The sequence below is a fragment of the Entelurus aequoreus genome, linkage group LG12, assembly GCF_033978785.1.
Source record: "Entelurus aequoreus isolate RoL-2023_Sb linkage group LG12, RoL_Eaeq_v1.1, whole genome shotgun sequence".
Taxonomy (NCBI): domain Eukaryota; kingdom Metazoa; phylum Chordata; class Actinopteri; order Syngnathiformes; family Syngnathidae; genus Entelurus; species Entelurus aequoreus.
Window position 1 is genome coordinate 69,206,648 of NC_084742.1, and position 17,543 is coordinate 69,224,190.

The 17,543-nt window shown below is 34.3% G+C and overlaps 1 protein-coding gene across 12 annotated transcripts in view; it reads left to right on the forward strand.

Annotated features, from left to right (window-relative positions):
* Positions 1-17,543, forward strand: part of nrcama (neuronal cell adhesion molecule a) — a 141,938-nt gene that overhangs the window by 67,054 nt on the left and 57,341 nt on the right. For 9 of the 12 annotated variants that reach the window (XM_062066541.1, XM_062066547.1, XM_062066543.1 and 6 more), the window contains 8 exons: positions 3,608-3,713; positions 7,155-7,348; positions 8,446-8,568; positions 11,219-11,389; positions 15,139-15,192; positions 16,566-16,677; positions 16,739-16,923; positions 16,992-17,123. In XM_062066541.1, the coding sequence (XP_061922525.1) occupies positions 3,608-3,713; positions 7,155-7,348; positions 8,446-8,568; positions 11,219-11,389; positions 15,139-15,192; positions 16,566-16,677; positions 16,739-16,923; positions 16,992-17,123 (1,077 nt within the window). The remainder of the gene's footprint in view (positions 1-3,607; positions 3,714-7,154; positions 7,349-8,445; positions 8,569-11,218; positions 11,390-15,138; positions 15,193-16,565; positions 16,678-16,738; positions 16,924-16,991; positions 17,124-17,543) is intronic. The other 3 variants (XM_062066544.1, XM_062066550.1, XM_062066546.1) reach the window with 1 other exon arrangement.

A 17,543-nucleotide genomic window follows, 5' to 3' on the forward strand; every position in this document is an offset into this window, starting at 1 on the left:
TATTGTAAAACTTACAAACATTGCTTGGAGTGATGAATCAAGAATCCTTTTGAGCAGAAAACGCTGTAGACAAATAGTGGACCAAACAGGATATACTTCCGGTTCAAGGCACGAAAGAAGAAGTTAATTTTTAACCCACAACTTCTGCAGTGACTAGACTTGTCCAAAAGACGGCCCCATCGCACAAACAATAACACACCTTTTCAGTGTCTCTGTGGGTGTTGAAAACGACGGTATTTGTTGAATACAAAACATTATGGCCGTTAGCGAAGAGAAATCCATAAATTAGTCGCACCGTTTTATAAGCCGTAGGGTTCAAAGCGTAGGAAAAAAGTACCGGCTTATAGTCCGAGAAATACAGTATATATTTTCTTACATAAGCAGTAAAAAAACCAGCTTTAGTTTTTACCGTAAAAAACTGGCAGCTCAGAATTTTACTGTGACGTTTGAGGTGTTTTTTTTAAACAGTGCCACCGTTTTTGTTTTGTTTTTACGGTAAAATTCATGCAACCGAGCTGCCAGTTTTTTTACTGTAAAATCAAAGATTTTTGTAGTGCATTACTGTAAATGGAAAAGCCGTACCAAAGTGGTTTTTACCATAAAAAAGTGTCAGTTGCCAGAATTTTACCGTAAAATCTATTGTCATTTTTACAGTGTACAATTTGATGGATAACGTGCTTTATAATCATTGTCGATATCCGATATTCCGATATTGTCCAACTCTTTAATTACCGATACCGATATCAACCGATACCGATATCAACCGATATATGCAGTCGTGGAATTAACACATTATTATGCCTAATTTGGACAACCAGGTATGGTGAAGATAAGGTACTTTTAAAAAAATAAATAAAAATAAGATAACTAAATTAAAAACATTTTCTTGAATAAAAAAGAAAGTAAAACAATATAAAAACAGTTACATAGAAACTAGTAATGAATGAAAATGAGTCAAATTAACTGTTAAAGGTTAGTTCTATTAGTGGAGCAGCAGCACGCACAATCATGTGTGCTTACGGACTGTATCCCTTGCAGACTGTATTGATATATATTGATATATAATGTAGGAACCAGAATATTGATAACAGAAAGAAATGGGGGGGAGGGAGGTTTTTTGGGTTGGTGCACTAATTGTAAGTGTATCTTGTGTTTTTTATGTTGATTTAATAAAAAATAAATAAAAAAAACCCCCCAAAAAACCCGATACAGATAATTAAAAAACCGATACCGATAATTTCCGACATTACATTTTAACGCATTTATCGGCCGATAATATCGGCAGGCCGATATTATCGGACATCCCTAATGTATAGTAATATAATGTTTGGTTGCATTATTATTAGGGATGTCCGATAATGGCTTTTTGCCGATATCTGATATTCCGATATTGTCCAAATCTTTAATGACCGATACCGATATCAACCGATACCGATATCAACCGATACTGATATATAGTCGTGGAATTAACACATTATTATGCCTAATTTGGACAACCAGGTATGGTGAAGATAAGGTCCTTTTTTTTAAATTAATAAAATAAAATAAGATAAATAAATTCAAAATCCAATCCAATCCAATCCACTTTATTTATATAGCACATTTACACAACAAGAATGTTTCCAAAGTGCTGCACAGCCATGTTAAAAACAATATTAAAAACAATATTATGCTACACCAATGACTGAATAAAAACAAAGAATAAATGAATAGAAAACCAATACAGAAACAATATAAAAAATAAATATGATTAAAAACGATTTTTAAAGGGTAAAACCAATTAAAACAGTAAAATAGACATCAAAATTTATAAAAAACACACAGGACAACAGAGGACAGAAGACCACACAACTCACGTAGTGTTAAAAGCCAAAGAATAAAAGTGGGTCTTAAGACGAGACTTAAAACACTCCACAAAACAAAAACATTTTCTTGAATAAAAAAGAAAGTAAAACAATATAAAAACAGTTACATAGAAACTAGTAATTAATGAAAATGAGTAAAATAAACTGTTAAAGGTTAGTACTATTAGTGGAGCAGCAGCACGCACAATCATGTGTGCTTACGGACTGTATCCCTTGCGGACTGTATTGATATATATTGATATATAATGTAGGAACCAGAATATCAATAACAGAAAGGTGCACTAATTGTAAGTGTATCTTGTGTTTTTTATGTTGATTTAATAAAATAAAAAAAACAAACAAAAACAAAACGATACAGATAATAAAAAAACCGATACCGATAATTTCCGACATTACATTTTAACGCATTTATCGGCCGATAATATCGGCAGGCCTAATGTATAGTAATATAATGTTTGGTTGCATTATTATTAGGCATGTCCAATAATGGCTTTTTGCCGATATCTGATATTCCGATATTGTCCAAATCTTTAATTACCGATACCGATATCAACCGATACTGATATATACAGTCGTGGAATTAACACATTATTATAGCTAATTTGGACAACCAGGTATGGTGAAGATAAGGTCCTTTTTTTAAAATTAATAAAATAAAATAAGATAAATAAATTAAAAATCCAATCCAATCCAATCCACTTTATTTATATAGCACATTTACACAACAAGAATGTTTCCAAAGTGCTGCACAGCCATGTTAAAAACAATATTAAAAACAATATTAAAAACAATATTAAAAACAATATTAAAAACAATATTATGCTACACCAATGACTGAATAAAAACAAAGAATAAATGAATAGAAAACCAATACAGAGACAATATAAAAAATAAATATGATTAAAAACGATTTTTAAAGGGTAAAACCAATTAAAACAGTAAAATAGACATCGAAATTTATAAAAAAAACACACAGGACAACAGAGGACAGACGACCACACAACTCACGTAGTGTTAAAAGCCAAAGAATAAAAGTGGGTCTTAAGACGAGACTTAAAACACTCCACAAAACAAAAACATTTTCTTGAATAAAAAAGAAAGTAAAACAATATAAAAACAGTTACATAGAAACTAGTAATTAATGAAAATGAGTAAAATGAACTGTTAAAGGTTAGTACTATTAGTGGAGCAGCAGCACGCACAATCATGTGTGCTTACGGACTGTATCCCTTGCAGACTGTATTGATATATAATGTAGGAACCAGAATATTAATAACAGAAATGTGCACTAATTGTAAGTGTATCTTGTGTTTTTTATGTTGATTTAATTTAAAAAAAAAAAAAAAAAAAAAAAAAAAACGATACCGATAATAAAAAAAAAACGATACCGATAATTTCCGAAATTACATTTGAAAGCATTTATCGGCCGATAATATCGGACATCTCTAATTATTAGATAATATTGAATGTTTAAATATATGCAGTATATGTATTTTTGATGTCAAAATGGAAAGAACAAATACATTTAGTAAGAACAAATAATTTCTAGGCTTTGACGGGCCACAGAAAATAATGTGGCGGCCCAGATCTGCCCTTGAGTCTGACACATGTGCTCCAAGATATCTCCGCCTCCCCGTGTCCCACTACTTTTGTCTCGAGTGTGATGTGTCCTCCTCGCATGCGCCGAACATGTCAAAAGACAATCGCATGTTTATCGACTGTAACAATTATTTCCCCTGCAGTGCCGCAGCCCCCGACTATAACGCTACAGTCCCCCAAGGACTACATTTTTGACCCCCGGGAGAACATCGTCATCCACTGTGAAGCCAAGGGGAAGCCTCACCCCAGGTAAGGAAATGTGCAACATGGCAAAAAAACAAACATTGTTTTATGATCGATCGAACTTTAGCCTTAGCGATGGTTGTCAAGGAAACCAATCGACCAAGAAACACACCTGTCAGCCTGAATTAACGACACTACAGCATGCCTCCTGTAACTCAATTATTGATTAATGCCACTTCCCTCTAACTCAGACATGGGCAGAATACGGCCCGCGGGCCACTTGCGGCCCATTAAGATTTTCAATACGGCCCGCCGGACATTCTACATATAATTTTTTTAGACCTTTTACATCAAAACTAGGGATGTCCGATAATGGCTTTTTGCCGATATCCGATATGCCGATATTGTCCAACTCTTTAATTACCGATACCGATATCAACCGATATATACAGTCGTGGAATTAACACATTATTATGCCTAATTTGGACAACCAGGTATGGTGAAGATAAGGTACTTTTTAAAAAAATGAATCAAATAAAATAAGATAAATTAATTAAAAACATTTTCTTTAATAAAAAAGAAAGTAAAACAATATAAAAACAGTTACATAGAAACTAGTAATTAATGAAAATTTGTCAAATTAACTGTTAAAGGTTAGTACTATTAGTGGAGCAGCAGCACGCACAATCATGTGTGCTTACGGACTGTATCCCTTGCAGACTGTATTGATATATATTGATATATAATGTAGGAAGCAGAATATTAATAACAGAAAGAAACAACCCTTTTGTGTGAATGAGTGTAAATGGGGGAGGGAGGTTTTTTGGGTTGGTGCACTAATTGTAAGTGTATCTTGTGTTTTTTATGTGGATTTAATAAAAAAACAAAACAAAAAACAAAAAAACGATACTGATAATAAAAAAACCGATACCGATAATTTCCGATATTACATTTTAATATCGGCAGACCGATATTATCGGACATCTCTAATCAAAACTGTCGCCGCCATTATGATGTGCAGTGCTGTTTTTAAATGACCGTCAGTCTTGAACTATAGAAAGTATTTCAATGGGTGTTATAGGAGTTATTACGGTCATCTACGTCACATAAAAAAGTGCAATATATTTATCTGTACAGTAATCTATTTATTTATTCATATATATTTATATATATTTATTTATTTTATATATATATAATATATATATTATTTATATATATTTATTTATTTATATATGCACCTTATTGCTTTTTTTTATCCTGCACTACCATGAGCTTATGTAACGAAATGTCGTTCTTATCTGTGCTGTAAAGTTCAAATTTGAATGACAATAAAAAGGAAGTCTAAGTCTAATAAGCTCAGACCAGGAATAAAGCAGAGTGGGCGGGGTTTGTTTTCAGAACGGCCAGCGTGTGTCAGGAACAGATGCGGGAGCAGATTTTTACAGCAAAGTTCTGCATAAAAGTGATAATACATCACATTGTAGGTGTTTATTACACTTCGCATTCGTTTTTTGCTGTTTGTTACATTTTTGTTGTGTTTTAGATTAGATTTAGATTTATTGGTCCCCGTTGGGGAAATTCATTTTCACTGCCGTACATTTAAACAATAGACATTACTAGAGATGTGCCGATATTATCGGCCGATAAATGTGTTAAAATTTAATATCAGAAATTATTGGTATCGTTTTTTTTATTATCGGTATCGTTTTTTTTATTGTTTTTTTATTTGTTATTTTTATTTATTTAATCAACATAAAAAACACAAGATACACTTACAATTAGTGCACCCATTTCTTTCTGTTATCAATATTCTGGTTCCTACATTATATATCAATATATATCAATACAGTCTGCAAGGGATACAGTCCGTAAGCACACATGATTGTGCGTGCTGCTGGTCCACTAATAGTACTAACCTTTAACAGTTAATTTTACTCATTTTCATTCATTACTAGTTTCTATGTAACTGTTTTTATATTGTTTTACTTTCTTTTTTATTCAAGAAAATGTTTTTAATTTAGTCATCTTTTTTTTTTTTTTTTTTTAAAGTACCTTATCTTCACCATACATGGTTGTCCAAATTAGGCATAATAATGTGTTAATTCCACGACTGCAGGTTGTTTTAGCTAATAATCATGCTGCAAGATCTAGCACAGGGGTCACCAACGCGGTGCCCGCGGGCACCAGGTAGCCCGTAAGGACCAGATGAGTAGCCCGCTGGCCTGTTCTAAAAATAGCTCAAATAGCAGCACTTACCAGTGAGCTGCCTCTATTTTTTAAATTGTATTTATTTACTAGCAAGCTGGTCTCGCTTTGCCCGACATTTTAATTCTAGGAGAGACAAAACTCAAATAGAATTTGAAAATCCAAGAAAATATTTTAAAGACTTGGTCTTCACTTGTTTAAATAATTTCATTAATTTTTTTACTTTGCTTCTTATAACTTTCAGAAAGACAATTTTAGAGAAAAAAAATACAACTTTAAAAATTATTTTAGGATTTTTAAACACATGTACCTTTTTACCTTTTAAATTCCTTCCTCTTCTTTCCTGACAATTTAAATCAATGTTCAAGTAAATTAATTTTTTTTATTGTAAAGAATAATAAATACATTTTAGTTTAATTCTTCATTTTAGCTTCTGTTTTTTCGACGAAGAATATTTGTGAAATATTTCTTCAAACTTATTATGATTAAAATTCAAAAAAATTATTCTGGCAAATCTAGAAAATCTGTAGAATCAAATTTAAATATTATTTCAAAGTGTTTTGAATTTCTTTTAAAATTTTTGTTCTGGAAAATCTAGAATAAATAATGATTTGTCTTTGTTAGAAATATAGCTTGGTCCAATTTGTTATATATTCTAACAAAGTGCAGATTGGATTTTAACCTATTTAAAACATGTAATCAAAATTCTAAAATTAATCTTAATCAGGAAAAATTACTAATGATGTTCCATAAATTCTTTTTTTAATTTTTTCAAAAACATTCAAATTAGCTAGTTTTTCTCTTCTTTTTTTCGGTTGAATTTTGAATTTTAAAGAGTCGAAATTGAAGATAAACTATGTTTCAAAATTTTATTGTCATTTTTTTCGTGTTTTCTCCTCTTTTAAACCGTTCAATTAAGTGTAAATATCATTAATTATTAATAATAACATAGAGTTAAAGGTAAATTGAGCAAATTGGCTATTTCTGGCAATTTATTGAAGTGTGTATCAAACTGGTAGCCCTTCGCATTAATCAGTACCCAAGAAGTAGCTCTTGGTTTCAAAAAGGTTGGTGACCCCTGATCTAGCATGTTGCATTCAAGGTTTATTCCCATTAATTTCCCGTTAATTCCCATATATTCCCGTTAATTCCCATGGAAAGTTTCCAACTTTGAATATTCCCGGAATTTTGCAACCCTACCGCAGACACGTTTTTTCTCTCTCAATGTGCCCCCCCCCCAGTCCATATATCTGCCCAGCTCTGCTCTAACTCTTTTCTTCCTGGTTTTGTAATTTTTGGTAGCTTTTCGTGGACAAGAAACGGAACCCATTTCGATGTGGAGAAAGACTCCAAAGTTCTGATGAAGCCCGGCTCAGGGACTCTGGTCATAGACATCAGCGGTGAGAAGGCCGAGGCCTACGAGGGGACGTACCAGTGTACAGCCCACAACGATCACGGCACGGCTGTGTCCAACAACATCGTCATCAGACAGTCCAGTAAGAATGTATTTATATTCTTGTCATACGCTCATTATTAATCAAAACCATCTAATTGCTGAGACATGGAAATGGAGTCGGGATAAATAAGCTCAACTTCTTCTTACTCCTTTTCCAGACTTGTTTAACGTGATGTTTTTGATGGCCGAAACAAATAAACCATCACCATTACCATCATGCACAGTTCTATCCACCGAGTGTCCTTTAATGCAGTGGTCCCCAACCTTTTTGTACTTGCGGACCGGTCAACGCTTGAAAATTTGTCCCACGGACCGGGGGGAGGGGGAAAGGGGCTAGTCAAAAAAAAAATATATATATATATATTTTTTTTGTCATAAAGAAATACAATCATGTGTGCTTACGGACTGTATCCCTGCAGACTGTATTGATTTATATTGATATATAATGTATATATTGTGTTTTTTATGTTGATTTTAAAAAAAAATTATATATATATATATATATATATTTTTTTTTTTTTTTTGTCATAAAGAAATGCAATAATGTGTGCTTACGGACTGTATCCCTGCAGACTGTATTGATTTATATTGATATATAATGTATATATTGTGTTTTTTATGTTGATTTAAAAAAATTAAAAAATTTTTTTTTTTTTTTTTTTTTTTTAAATTTATTGTGCGGCCGCGGCCCGGTACCAATCGGTCCACGGACCGGTATTGATTTATATTGATATATAATGTATATATTGTGTTTTTTATGTTGATTTAAAAAATAAAAAAAATTTTTTTTTTTTTTTTTTTTTTTTTAAATTTCTTGTGCGGCCGAAATTTAAAAAAAAATTTTTTTTAATTTATTTTTATTTGTTTTTAATTTCTTGTGCGGCCGCGGCCCGGTACCAATCGGTCCACGGACCGGTACCGGGCCGCGGCCGCACAAGAAATTAAAAAAAAAAAAAAAAAAAAATTTAATTTTTTAAATCAACATAAAAAACACAATATATACATTATATATCAATATAAATCAATACAGTCTGCAGGGATACAGTACCAATCGGTCCACGGACCGGTACCGGGCCGCGGCCCGGTGGTTGAGGACCACTGCTTTAATGCATTCTGTCTGACGTTGGTGACTCCCAGGGTCCCCCTTGTGGTCGAAGGAAAGAATTGAGGCCATCACCGTGCAGCTGGGGATCTCCCTGGTGCTACAGTGCCGACCCCCGGCTGGGCTGCCGCCTCCCGTCATATTTTGGATGGATAACAGTAAGTCTTTGCGGTCAAGCTTCGTTAAAATCCTCTTCTAAAAAAAAGAACTGATTCTCTTTTCAGGTTTTTCCTGACAGTCCGTGTTTATGCACATCGTCAAAATAAAAAAAATCTAATAATTGTCCTTTTAAAGATAAATGAAGTTAGCTCAGCAGCTATAAAGTAAACAATGTTTTTCTTTCATGAAGTCTTCTGACTGGTCACACTTTAAAAGCTGCTGCTTTATTGTTTTGTAGATTACGCAGGCTGAACAGACTATTATTTAATACAGACCTGGGCAAATTAAGGCCCGGGGGCCGCATGCGGGCCGTTAAGCTTTTCAATCTGGCCTGCCGGACATTTCCCCAAATTTATTTTAGATCTTTAAGATGGAAAGTGTAGCTGCCATTATCATGTGCAGTGATGTTTTCAAATGACCGTAAGTCTTGAACTATACAAAGTATTTCAATGGTTGGAATTTGTGCTTTTGCATGATATACTAGTTACTATGGTAATCTAATTAGTTACTATGGTAATCTACGTCACAGCAGCTCAGATGAGGCACCAAGCAGTGTGGGTGGGGAGCGTTTCCACAGAGTGTTTCCAGAGCGGCCAGCCTGAAATGCGGGTGTCAGGGACAGACGCGGAAGGAGATTTTTACAACAAAGTTCTAAAGCTTAATGATGTATCAGGTATATCAGATTGTAGGTGGGGTTTTTTTTTTACCCTTAGCGTTCATATTTCGCTGTGTTTGTTGTATTTTTGTTGCGTTTCGCTTGATTGTAAAATATGTCGATCAAGAGGGGGTGTGACGTTCATATGTTGTCAATATTCAGTGTTTTATCCTTCATAGTTAATATTGTAAATCCCACATTCTTTATTTTTTTGTACATTCTGGGTGTCTCATTCAGTAAAAAAATTCAAAATTCCATTCCGTTTTTTTAAGGCGGTCTGTCATTACGTTTTTAGCATTCAATCAGACATTATTGTGAGGTTCTGTATTAGTGTTCCTAAAAATCAGATATACCGGCCCCCAGACACATTTTTTTCTCTAAATTTGGCCCCGCGAGGCAAAATAATGGCCGAGGCCTGCTTTAATACCAGTAAAATGAAAATAATGTACATGTATATACATATATATATATATATATACCGGTATATACACTACCGTTCAAAAGTTTGGGGTCACCCAAACAATTTTGTGGAATAGCCTTCATTTCTAAGAACAAGAATAGACTGTCGCGTTTCAGATGAAAGTTCTCTTTTTCTGGCCATTTTGAGCGTTTAATTGACCCCACAAATGTGATGCTCCAGAAACTCAATCTGCTCAAAGGAAGGTCAGTTTTGTAGCTTCTGTAACGAGCTAAAGTGTTTTCAGATGTGTGAACATGATTGCACAAGGGTTTTCTAATCATCAATTAGCCTTCTGAGCCAATGAGCAAACACATTGTACCATTAGAACACTGGAGTGATAGTTGCTGGAAATGGGCCTCTATACACCTATGTAGATATTGCACCAAAAAGCAGACATTTGCAGCTAGAATAGTCATTTACCACATTAGCAATGTATAGAGTGTATTTCTTTCAAGTTAAGACTAGTTTAAAGTTATCTTCATTGAAAAATAAGGACATTTTAATGTGACCCCAAACTTTTGAACAGTAGTATGTATGTATATATATATATATATATATATATATATATATATATATATATATATATATATATATATATATATATATATATATATATATATATATATATATTAATATTTAATACATGTTTGGTAAAAGTAGAAGAGAAAGTCAAACACAAATAGATAGAGTAGACATAGAGTAAAAAATAATATTATTTTTTCGTTGTAATAATAGATGATAAAATGAACAGAAGGTCTCATATAAAAATATACAACATAAAATGTCAAAAAATAATTAGATAATAAATAAAGCAAAATATGTTCTTGGTTATTGTGTTGAAATATGGGGAAATAACTACAAAATAATTATATAACATTCACTAACCATATTAAAATATTACATAATGTTGGATATAAAGAACAGTATGTATTGAATAGAAAAATAGAAATTAAATGATTTGGTGCAGTTTATGCACAATGCAAACTATAAGCTGCTGCCCAAGAATGTACAACAATTCTTCTCAATAAAAGAGGAGACATTTAACCTTACGGAAAAATGTTACTCCAAACTTTTGTATGCACGTACAACACTTAAAAGCTTTAGTATATCAGTATGTGGAATTAAATCGTGGAATTGATTAAGCAAAGAAGTCAAACAATGTACAAATATGATCCAGTTTAATAAAGTGTTCAAACTCAAAGTGTTTACAAAGAAGAAGAATCCTGATAAACATTTTGAACCTCATTGAGAATAAAATAATCTTATTCGTTGAATTATGTAAATCACGACTTACTTAACTATTTATTCATGAGAATTGTATTTATCAATATTTATTTGAATTGTGTTACGAATTGAGATCAGGAAGTGAACAAATGTGTTTGTAATTCCTGTGGAAAAGGGGTAGGATGACATGTTGTAATGAGAACATGGAATTATGTGAAATATGTGATGTATCATATTGTAACTGTATGCATGTTTGAAATAACAACAACTTTTAAATAAAATAAAAACCAATGCTCTCCATCCAAATCAGATTTCCAGAAGCTGCCGCTGGACAAACGAGTGTCCCAGGCCCTGAATGGAGACTTGTACTTCTCCAATGTCCTGGCTGAGGACACCAGGAATGACTACATCTGCTACGCCCGCTTCCCACATACACAAACCATTCAGCAGAAGCAGCCCATCTCTGTCACAGTGCAGGAGAGTAAGTCATTTTCTGTATTTTCACTTTTTTTTAGACACAGCTGTACCTCAATTTACAAGTAATATGAGATACGAGCTATCTCTCGGCTTTTTGTTATGCCAGCATACCTCGAGTTACAAGCATTTTCTCTGCCGGTTAAAGTATTTATTTATTTATTTATTTACATACAATTTTTGAAGACATTATTGTTTCTTTTGTTAATATCAGAGTTCGTTCTGCAAAAGGGTCATCCCTAGAAGCGTACAGTTTATGGACAGGGACCCACATTTTAAATATACAAAACCCAAAACTAGGGATGTCCGATAATATCGGCCTGCTGATATTATCGGCCGATAAATGCGTTAAAATGTAATATCGGAAATTATCGGTATCGGTTTTTTTATTATCTGTATCGTTTTTTAATTTTTTATTTTTTTATTAAATCAACATAAAAAACACAAGATACACTTACAATTAGTGCACCAACCCAAAAAACCTCCTTCCCCCCATTTCTTTCTGTTATTAATATTCTGGTTCCTACATTATATATCAATATATATCAATACAGTCTGCAAGGGATACAGTCCGTAAGCACACATGATTGTGCGTGCTGCTGGTCCACTAATAATACTAACCTTTAACAGTTAATTTTACAAATTTTCATTAATTACTAGTTTCTATGTAACTGTCTTTATATTGTTTTACTTTCTTTTTTATTCAAGAAAATGTTTTTAATTTATTTATCTTATTTTATTTGATTCATTTTTTAAAAAAGTACCTTATCTTCACCATACCTGGTTGTCCAAATTTAGGCATAATAATGTGTTGATTCCACGACTGTATATATCGGTTGATACCAGTATCGGTAATTAAAGAGTTGGACAATATCGGCATATCGGATATCGGCAAAAAGCCATTATCGGACATCCCTAGTTAGTTAGATAGAGATCGACACAATCCTGCCGTCCAATCACAAGAACTGATCAAGTTAGTGCGAATCAGAGAAACAAATCATTATGAATATGTCCTACGGGTTTAGCAGCCTTGCCACAGTCTGTCCGCATCACACAAGCTGCAGTTCAACGACAAACATTTATCTATAAAAATATAGTGAAGCTGCATATGCTGTGTTTGACGTGTTTTAGTTTGTCCTGACTCAACAAACTAGACAACCGAGCATTACAATTGGTACACAGATATACATATCCCTTGTTGTCAACCGAACTCTACGGTCCGCCACTCAAATATGTGCAACATAAACAACAATTTCCTAGTTCCTTTTGTTACACGGCGGAGAAGCAGCCCATAGGAGACACCTACAAAAGTTTGCTCTCCGAGGTAAATGCTGAACAATTGTATTATTTTAATTAGGGATGTCCGATAAATGCGTTAAAATGTATTATCGGAAATTATCGGTATCGGTTTTTTTATTATCTGTATCGTTTTTTTGTCTTTGTTTTTTTTTTTTGTTTGTTTTTTTAAAATTAAATCAACATAAAAAACACAAGATACACTTACAATTAGTGCACCAACCCAAAAAACCTCCCTCCCCCCATTTCTTTCTGTTATCAATATTCTGGTTCCTACATTATATATCAATATATATCAATACAGTCTGCAAGGGATACAGTCCGTAAGCACACATGATTGTGCGTGCTGCTGCTCCACTAATAGTACTAACCTTTAACAGTTAATTTTACTCATTTTCATTAATTACTAGTTTCTATGTAACTGTTTTTATATTGTTTTACTTTCTTTTTTATTCAAGAAAATGTTTTTAATTTAGTTATCTTATTTTATTTGATTCATTTTTTTGAAAAGTACCTTATCTTCACCATACCTGGTTGTCCAAATTAGGCATAATAATGTGTTAATTCCACGACTGCATATATCGGTTGATATCGGTATCGGTAATTAAAGAGTTGGACAATATCGGAATATCGGATATCGGCAAAAAGCCATTATCGGACATCCCTACCCAAAACCAGTGAAGTTGGCACGTTGTGTAAATGGTAAATAAAAACAGAATGCAATCATTTGCAAATCCTTTTCAACCTATATTCAATTGAATAGACTGCAAAGACAAGAAACTTAACGTTTGAATTGGTAAACGTTGTTGTTTTTTGCAAATATTAGCTCATTTGGAATTTGATGCCTGCAACGTGTTTCAAGAAAGCTGGCACAAGTGGCAAAGAAGACTGAGAAAGTTGAAGGGGGATCATCAAACACTTATTTGGAACATCCCACAGGTGAACAGGCTAATTGGGATCAGGTGGGTGCCATGATTGGGTAAAAAAGCAGCTTCCATGAAAAGCGGTACTGCATCAAAAAGCGACATCAGTGTGTAAAGGATATTACCGCATGGGCTCAGGAACACTTCAGAAAACCACTGTCAGTAACTACAGTTTGTCACTACATCTGTAAGTGCAATTTAAAATCTACTATGTAAAGCAAAAGCCATTTATCAACAACACCCAGAAACGCCGCCGGCTTCATCTAACTGAAAAGCTTCAAAAATTGGTCTCCTCAGTTCCCAAACGTTTACTGAGTGTTGTTAGAGGGAAAGGCCATGTAACACAGTGGTGAAAATGCCCCTGTGCCAACTTTTTCGCAATCGTGTTGCTGATGATTATTTGCAACAAAAAAAAAATTAAGCTTCTCAGTTTGAACATTAAATATCTTGTCTTTGCAGACTACTCAATTGAAAATATGTTGAAAAGGATTTGCAAATCATTGTATTCTGTTTTTATTCACGATTTACACAACGTGCCAACTTCACTGGTTTTGGGGTTTGTACATACTGAGGCCAAGACCAAAATAATGCGACTAATGTGAAATCCTCAGCCATGTGCTAAATATACTAAGCATAACGCAGCAATACATTTAGCTTAAAACGCTTGTTAAAAATGTTTGAAGAATGTGATTCTTTTATAAGGCTATCAATCTCATTCCAGATCACCGGATCTTTACAAGCTATACTAAAGCTTGTACACTTTAGATCAGTGGTCCCCAACCTTTTTGTAACTGCGGACCGGTCAACGCTTGAAAATTTGTCAATCATGCGTGCTTGAATCAATTTAAGTGGACCCCGACTTAAAGAGCGCTTTTCTACTTTCAAGGTACTACAAAGCGCTTTGACACTATTTCCACATTCACCCATTCACACACAAATGCATGGCAGCAGGAGCCATCAGGCGCAAGGGTGAAGTGTCTTGCTAAAATGGTAAATAAATGGTAAATGGGTTGTACTTGTATAGCGCTTTTCTACCTTTTTAAGGAACTCAAAGCGCTTTGACACTATTTCCACATTCACCCATTCACACACACATTCACACACTAATGGCGGGAGCTGCCACGCAAGGCGCTAACCAGGACCCATCAGGAGCAAGGGTGAAGTGTCTTGGTCAAGGACACAACGGACGTGACTAGGATGGCGGAAGCCGGGGATCGAGCCAGGAACCCTCAGTTGTTTGTAGAACATGCTATTGTAATGCTTTTCAAATAATATTTCCTCTCTAAAATGTATTTTTTTCTTTTAAAAGAAATGTTACCTGTTAAAATTGTGTTGTTTTGGGAGGTCCAAACACAGGTTAATTTTGTTTTAAATCACTTCAGTGAGATTTCAATGAGTGTTTTGAGTTACAAGCTTGTAAGTTGAGGTATCACTGTAATTCTATGTATTTTATTTGTTAATTTATGTATTTTAATTATATCTATGTTGCATTTTTTTTTGCCTGTTTTGCATGCTTATGATTGTCTTGTTGTTCCAGTAGATACAATGAATGAGACTGTGGCTGCTTTGTACAATGTCACTACCTTTAGTGGTGAGTGTGGCCTTTTTCAGTGTAAAGCCAGCCCTGATTTCACTCCTAATAGTCCCGAACGTGTACCTTTAACACAGGGGTCACCAACGCGGTGCCCGCGGGCACCAGGTAGCCCGCAAGGACCAGATGAGTAGCCCGCCGGCCTGTTCTAAAAATAGCTCAAATAGCAGCACTTACCAGTGAGCTGCCTCTATTTTTTAAATTGTATTTATTTACTAGCAAGCTGGTCTCGCTTTGCCAGACATTTTTCATTCTAAGAGAGACAAAACTCAAATAGAATTTGAAAATCCAAGAAAATATTTTAAAGACTTGGTCTTCACTTGTTTAAATAAATTCTTTTTTTTTTTTTTTACTTTGCTTCTTATAACTTTCAGAAAGACAATTTTAGAGAAAAAATACAACCTTAAAAATGATTTTAGGATTTTTAAACACATATACCTTTTTACCTTTTAAATTCCTTCCTCTTCTTTCTTGACAATTTAAATCAATGTTCAAGTAAATTTATTTTTTTTATTGTAAAGAATAATAAATACATTTTAATTTAATTCTTCATTTTAGCTTCTGTTTTTTCGACGAAGAATATTTGTGAAATATTTGTTATTATGATTCAAATTCAAAAAAATTATTCTGGCAAATCTAGAAAATCTGTAGAATCAAATTTAAATCTTATTTCAAGGTCTTTTGAATTTCTTTTAAAAATTTTGTTCTGGAAAATCTAGAAGAAATAATGATTTGTCTTTGTTAGAAATATAGCTTGGTCCAATTTGTTATATATTCTAACAAAGTGCAGATTGGATTTTAACCTATTTAAAACATGTCATCAAAATTCTAAAATTATTCTTAATCAGGAAAAATTACTAATGATGTTCCATGAATTCTTTTTTTAAGTTTTTCTCTTCTTTTTTTCGGTTGAATTTTGAATTTTAAAGAGTCGAAATTGAAGATAAACTATGCTTCAAAATTGAATTGTCATTTTTTTTCGTGTTTTCTTCTCTTTTAAACCGTTCAATTAAGTGTAAATGTCATTAATTATTAATAATAACATAGAGTTAAAGGTAAATTGAGCAAATTGGCTATTTCTGGCAATTTATTTAAATGTGTATCAAACTGGTAGCCCTTGGCATTAATCACTACCCAAGAAGTAGCTCTTGCTTTCAAAAAGGTTGGTGACCCCTGCTTTAACACCATCCCACACATACTGTGACTCCAAACATAGAACTGTGAGCAGATTTGGGAGCCTTCGGATAAATAAAACAACTTCGCAGTCCACACCTTGTGTTGTGTATTTCCCGCCTCCATCTGTCCCTGTCCCACACCGCAACAACAACAACAACTTAGTAGGGATCTGATCTGGTCTTGTGTCTCGCAACTAGCCAACCCAGCAAGAGAGCAGGGCCCAGGCTTCTTGACGCCTTTGGGCGCCACCAGCACCAAGATGGTTCTACGGGGCGAGACCCTCCAGCTGGAATGCATCGCGGAGGGCTTGTGAGTACGCCTTGTCATCTCTTATACCGGAAGAATACATGAACCAGTGTTCCCATGTCAGGCCCACTCCAGACATGTCATGGCAGAAAGACGGAGGAGAGCTGCCCACCAGCAGAGTCTCCTTCCTCAACTACAAGAAAACTCTCAAGATTTCCGACGTCGGTGAAGCCGACGCCGGCGACTACACCTGCACGGCCACGAATCGCCTGGGCACGGCAGACCACGTCATTAAGGTCACCGTCAAAGGTACGACAATCCCTTTTTCCCCTTTGCTTTTCTTTCTGTGCTGTCTCAGCTTACTCTTTCTTCTCTAGCTGCTCCTTTCTGGATCAGCGCTCCCAGGAACCTGATCCTCGCTCCTAATGAAACGGGCATCTTGACTTGTCGAGTCAGTGGAGACCCCAAACCGGAAATAAGATGGTTTGTCAACGGGATCCTCTTAGAGAGTGAGTACACGAAGACGATAAATACACCGTAAATGCTCCAATAAGAGCGTTTTCTTTTTTCACTGAAATTGCATTCAAGACTAATTCAATCAATCAATCAATCAATGTTTATTTATATAGCCCTAAATCACAAGTGTCTCAAAGGGCTGTACAAGCCACAACGACATCCTCGGTACAGAGCCCACATACGGGCAAGGAAAAAAATTAAAATTAAATGTTTCATGCTCTACAAATCACTACTTGTGTTAAAAACTGTACATGACGCCACATGGTCATCTATTAACAAGTAACTGCACCGCAAGGCAGCAACACAACCAATGTTGTAACAACAGAAAGGAGAAAACTGCTGAGCCAGCATTTTTACCGCTGTAAACAACAAGTCCGGCAAGTGTAACACACGTTTTCTTTCAGTTTGCAGCA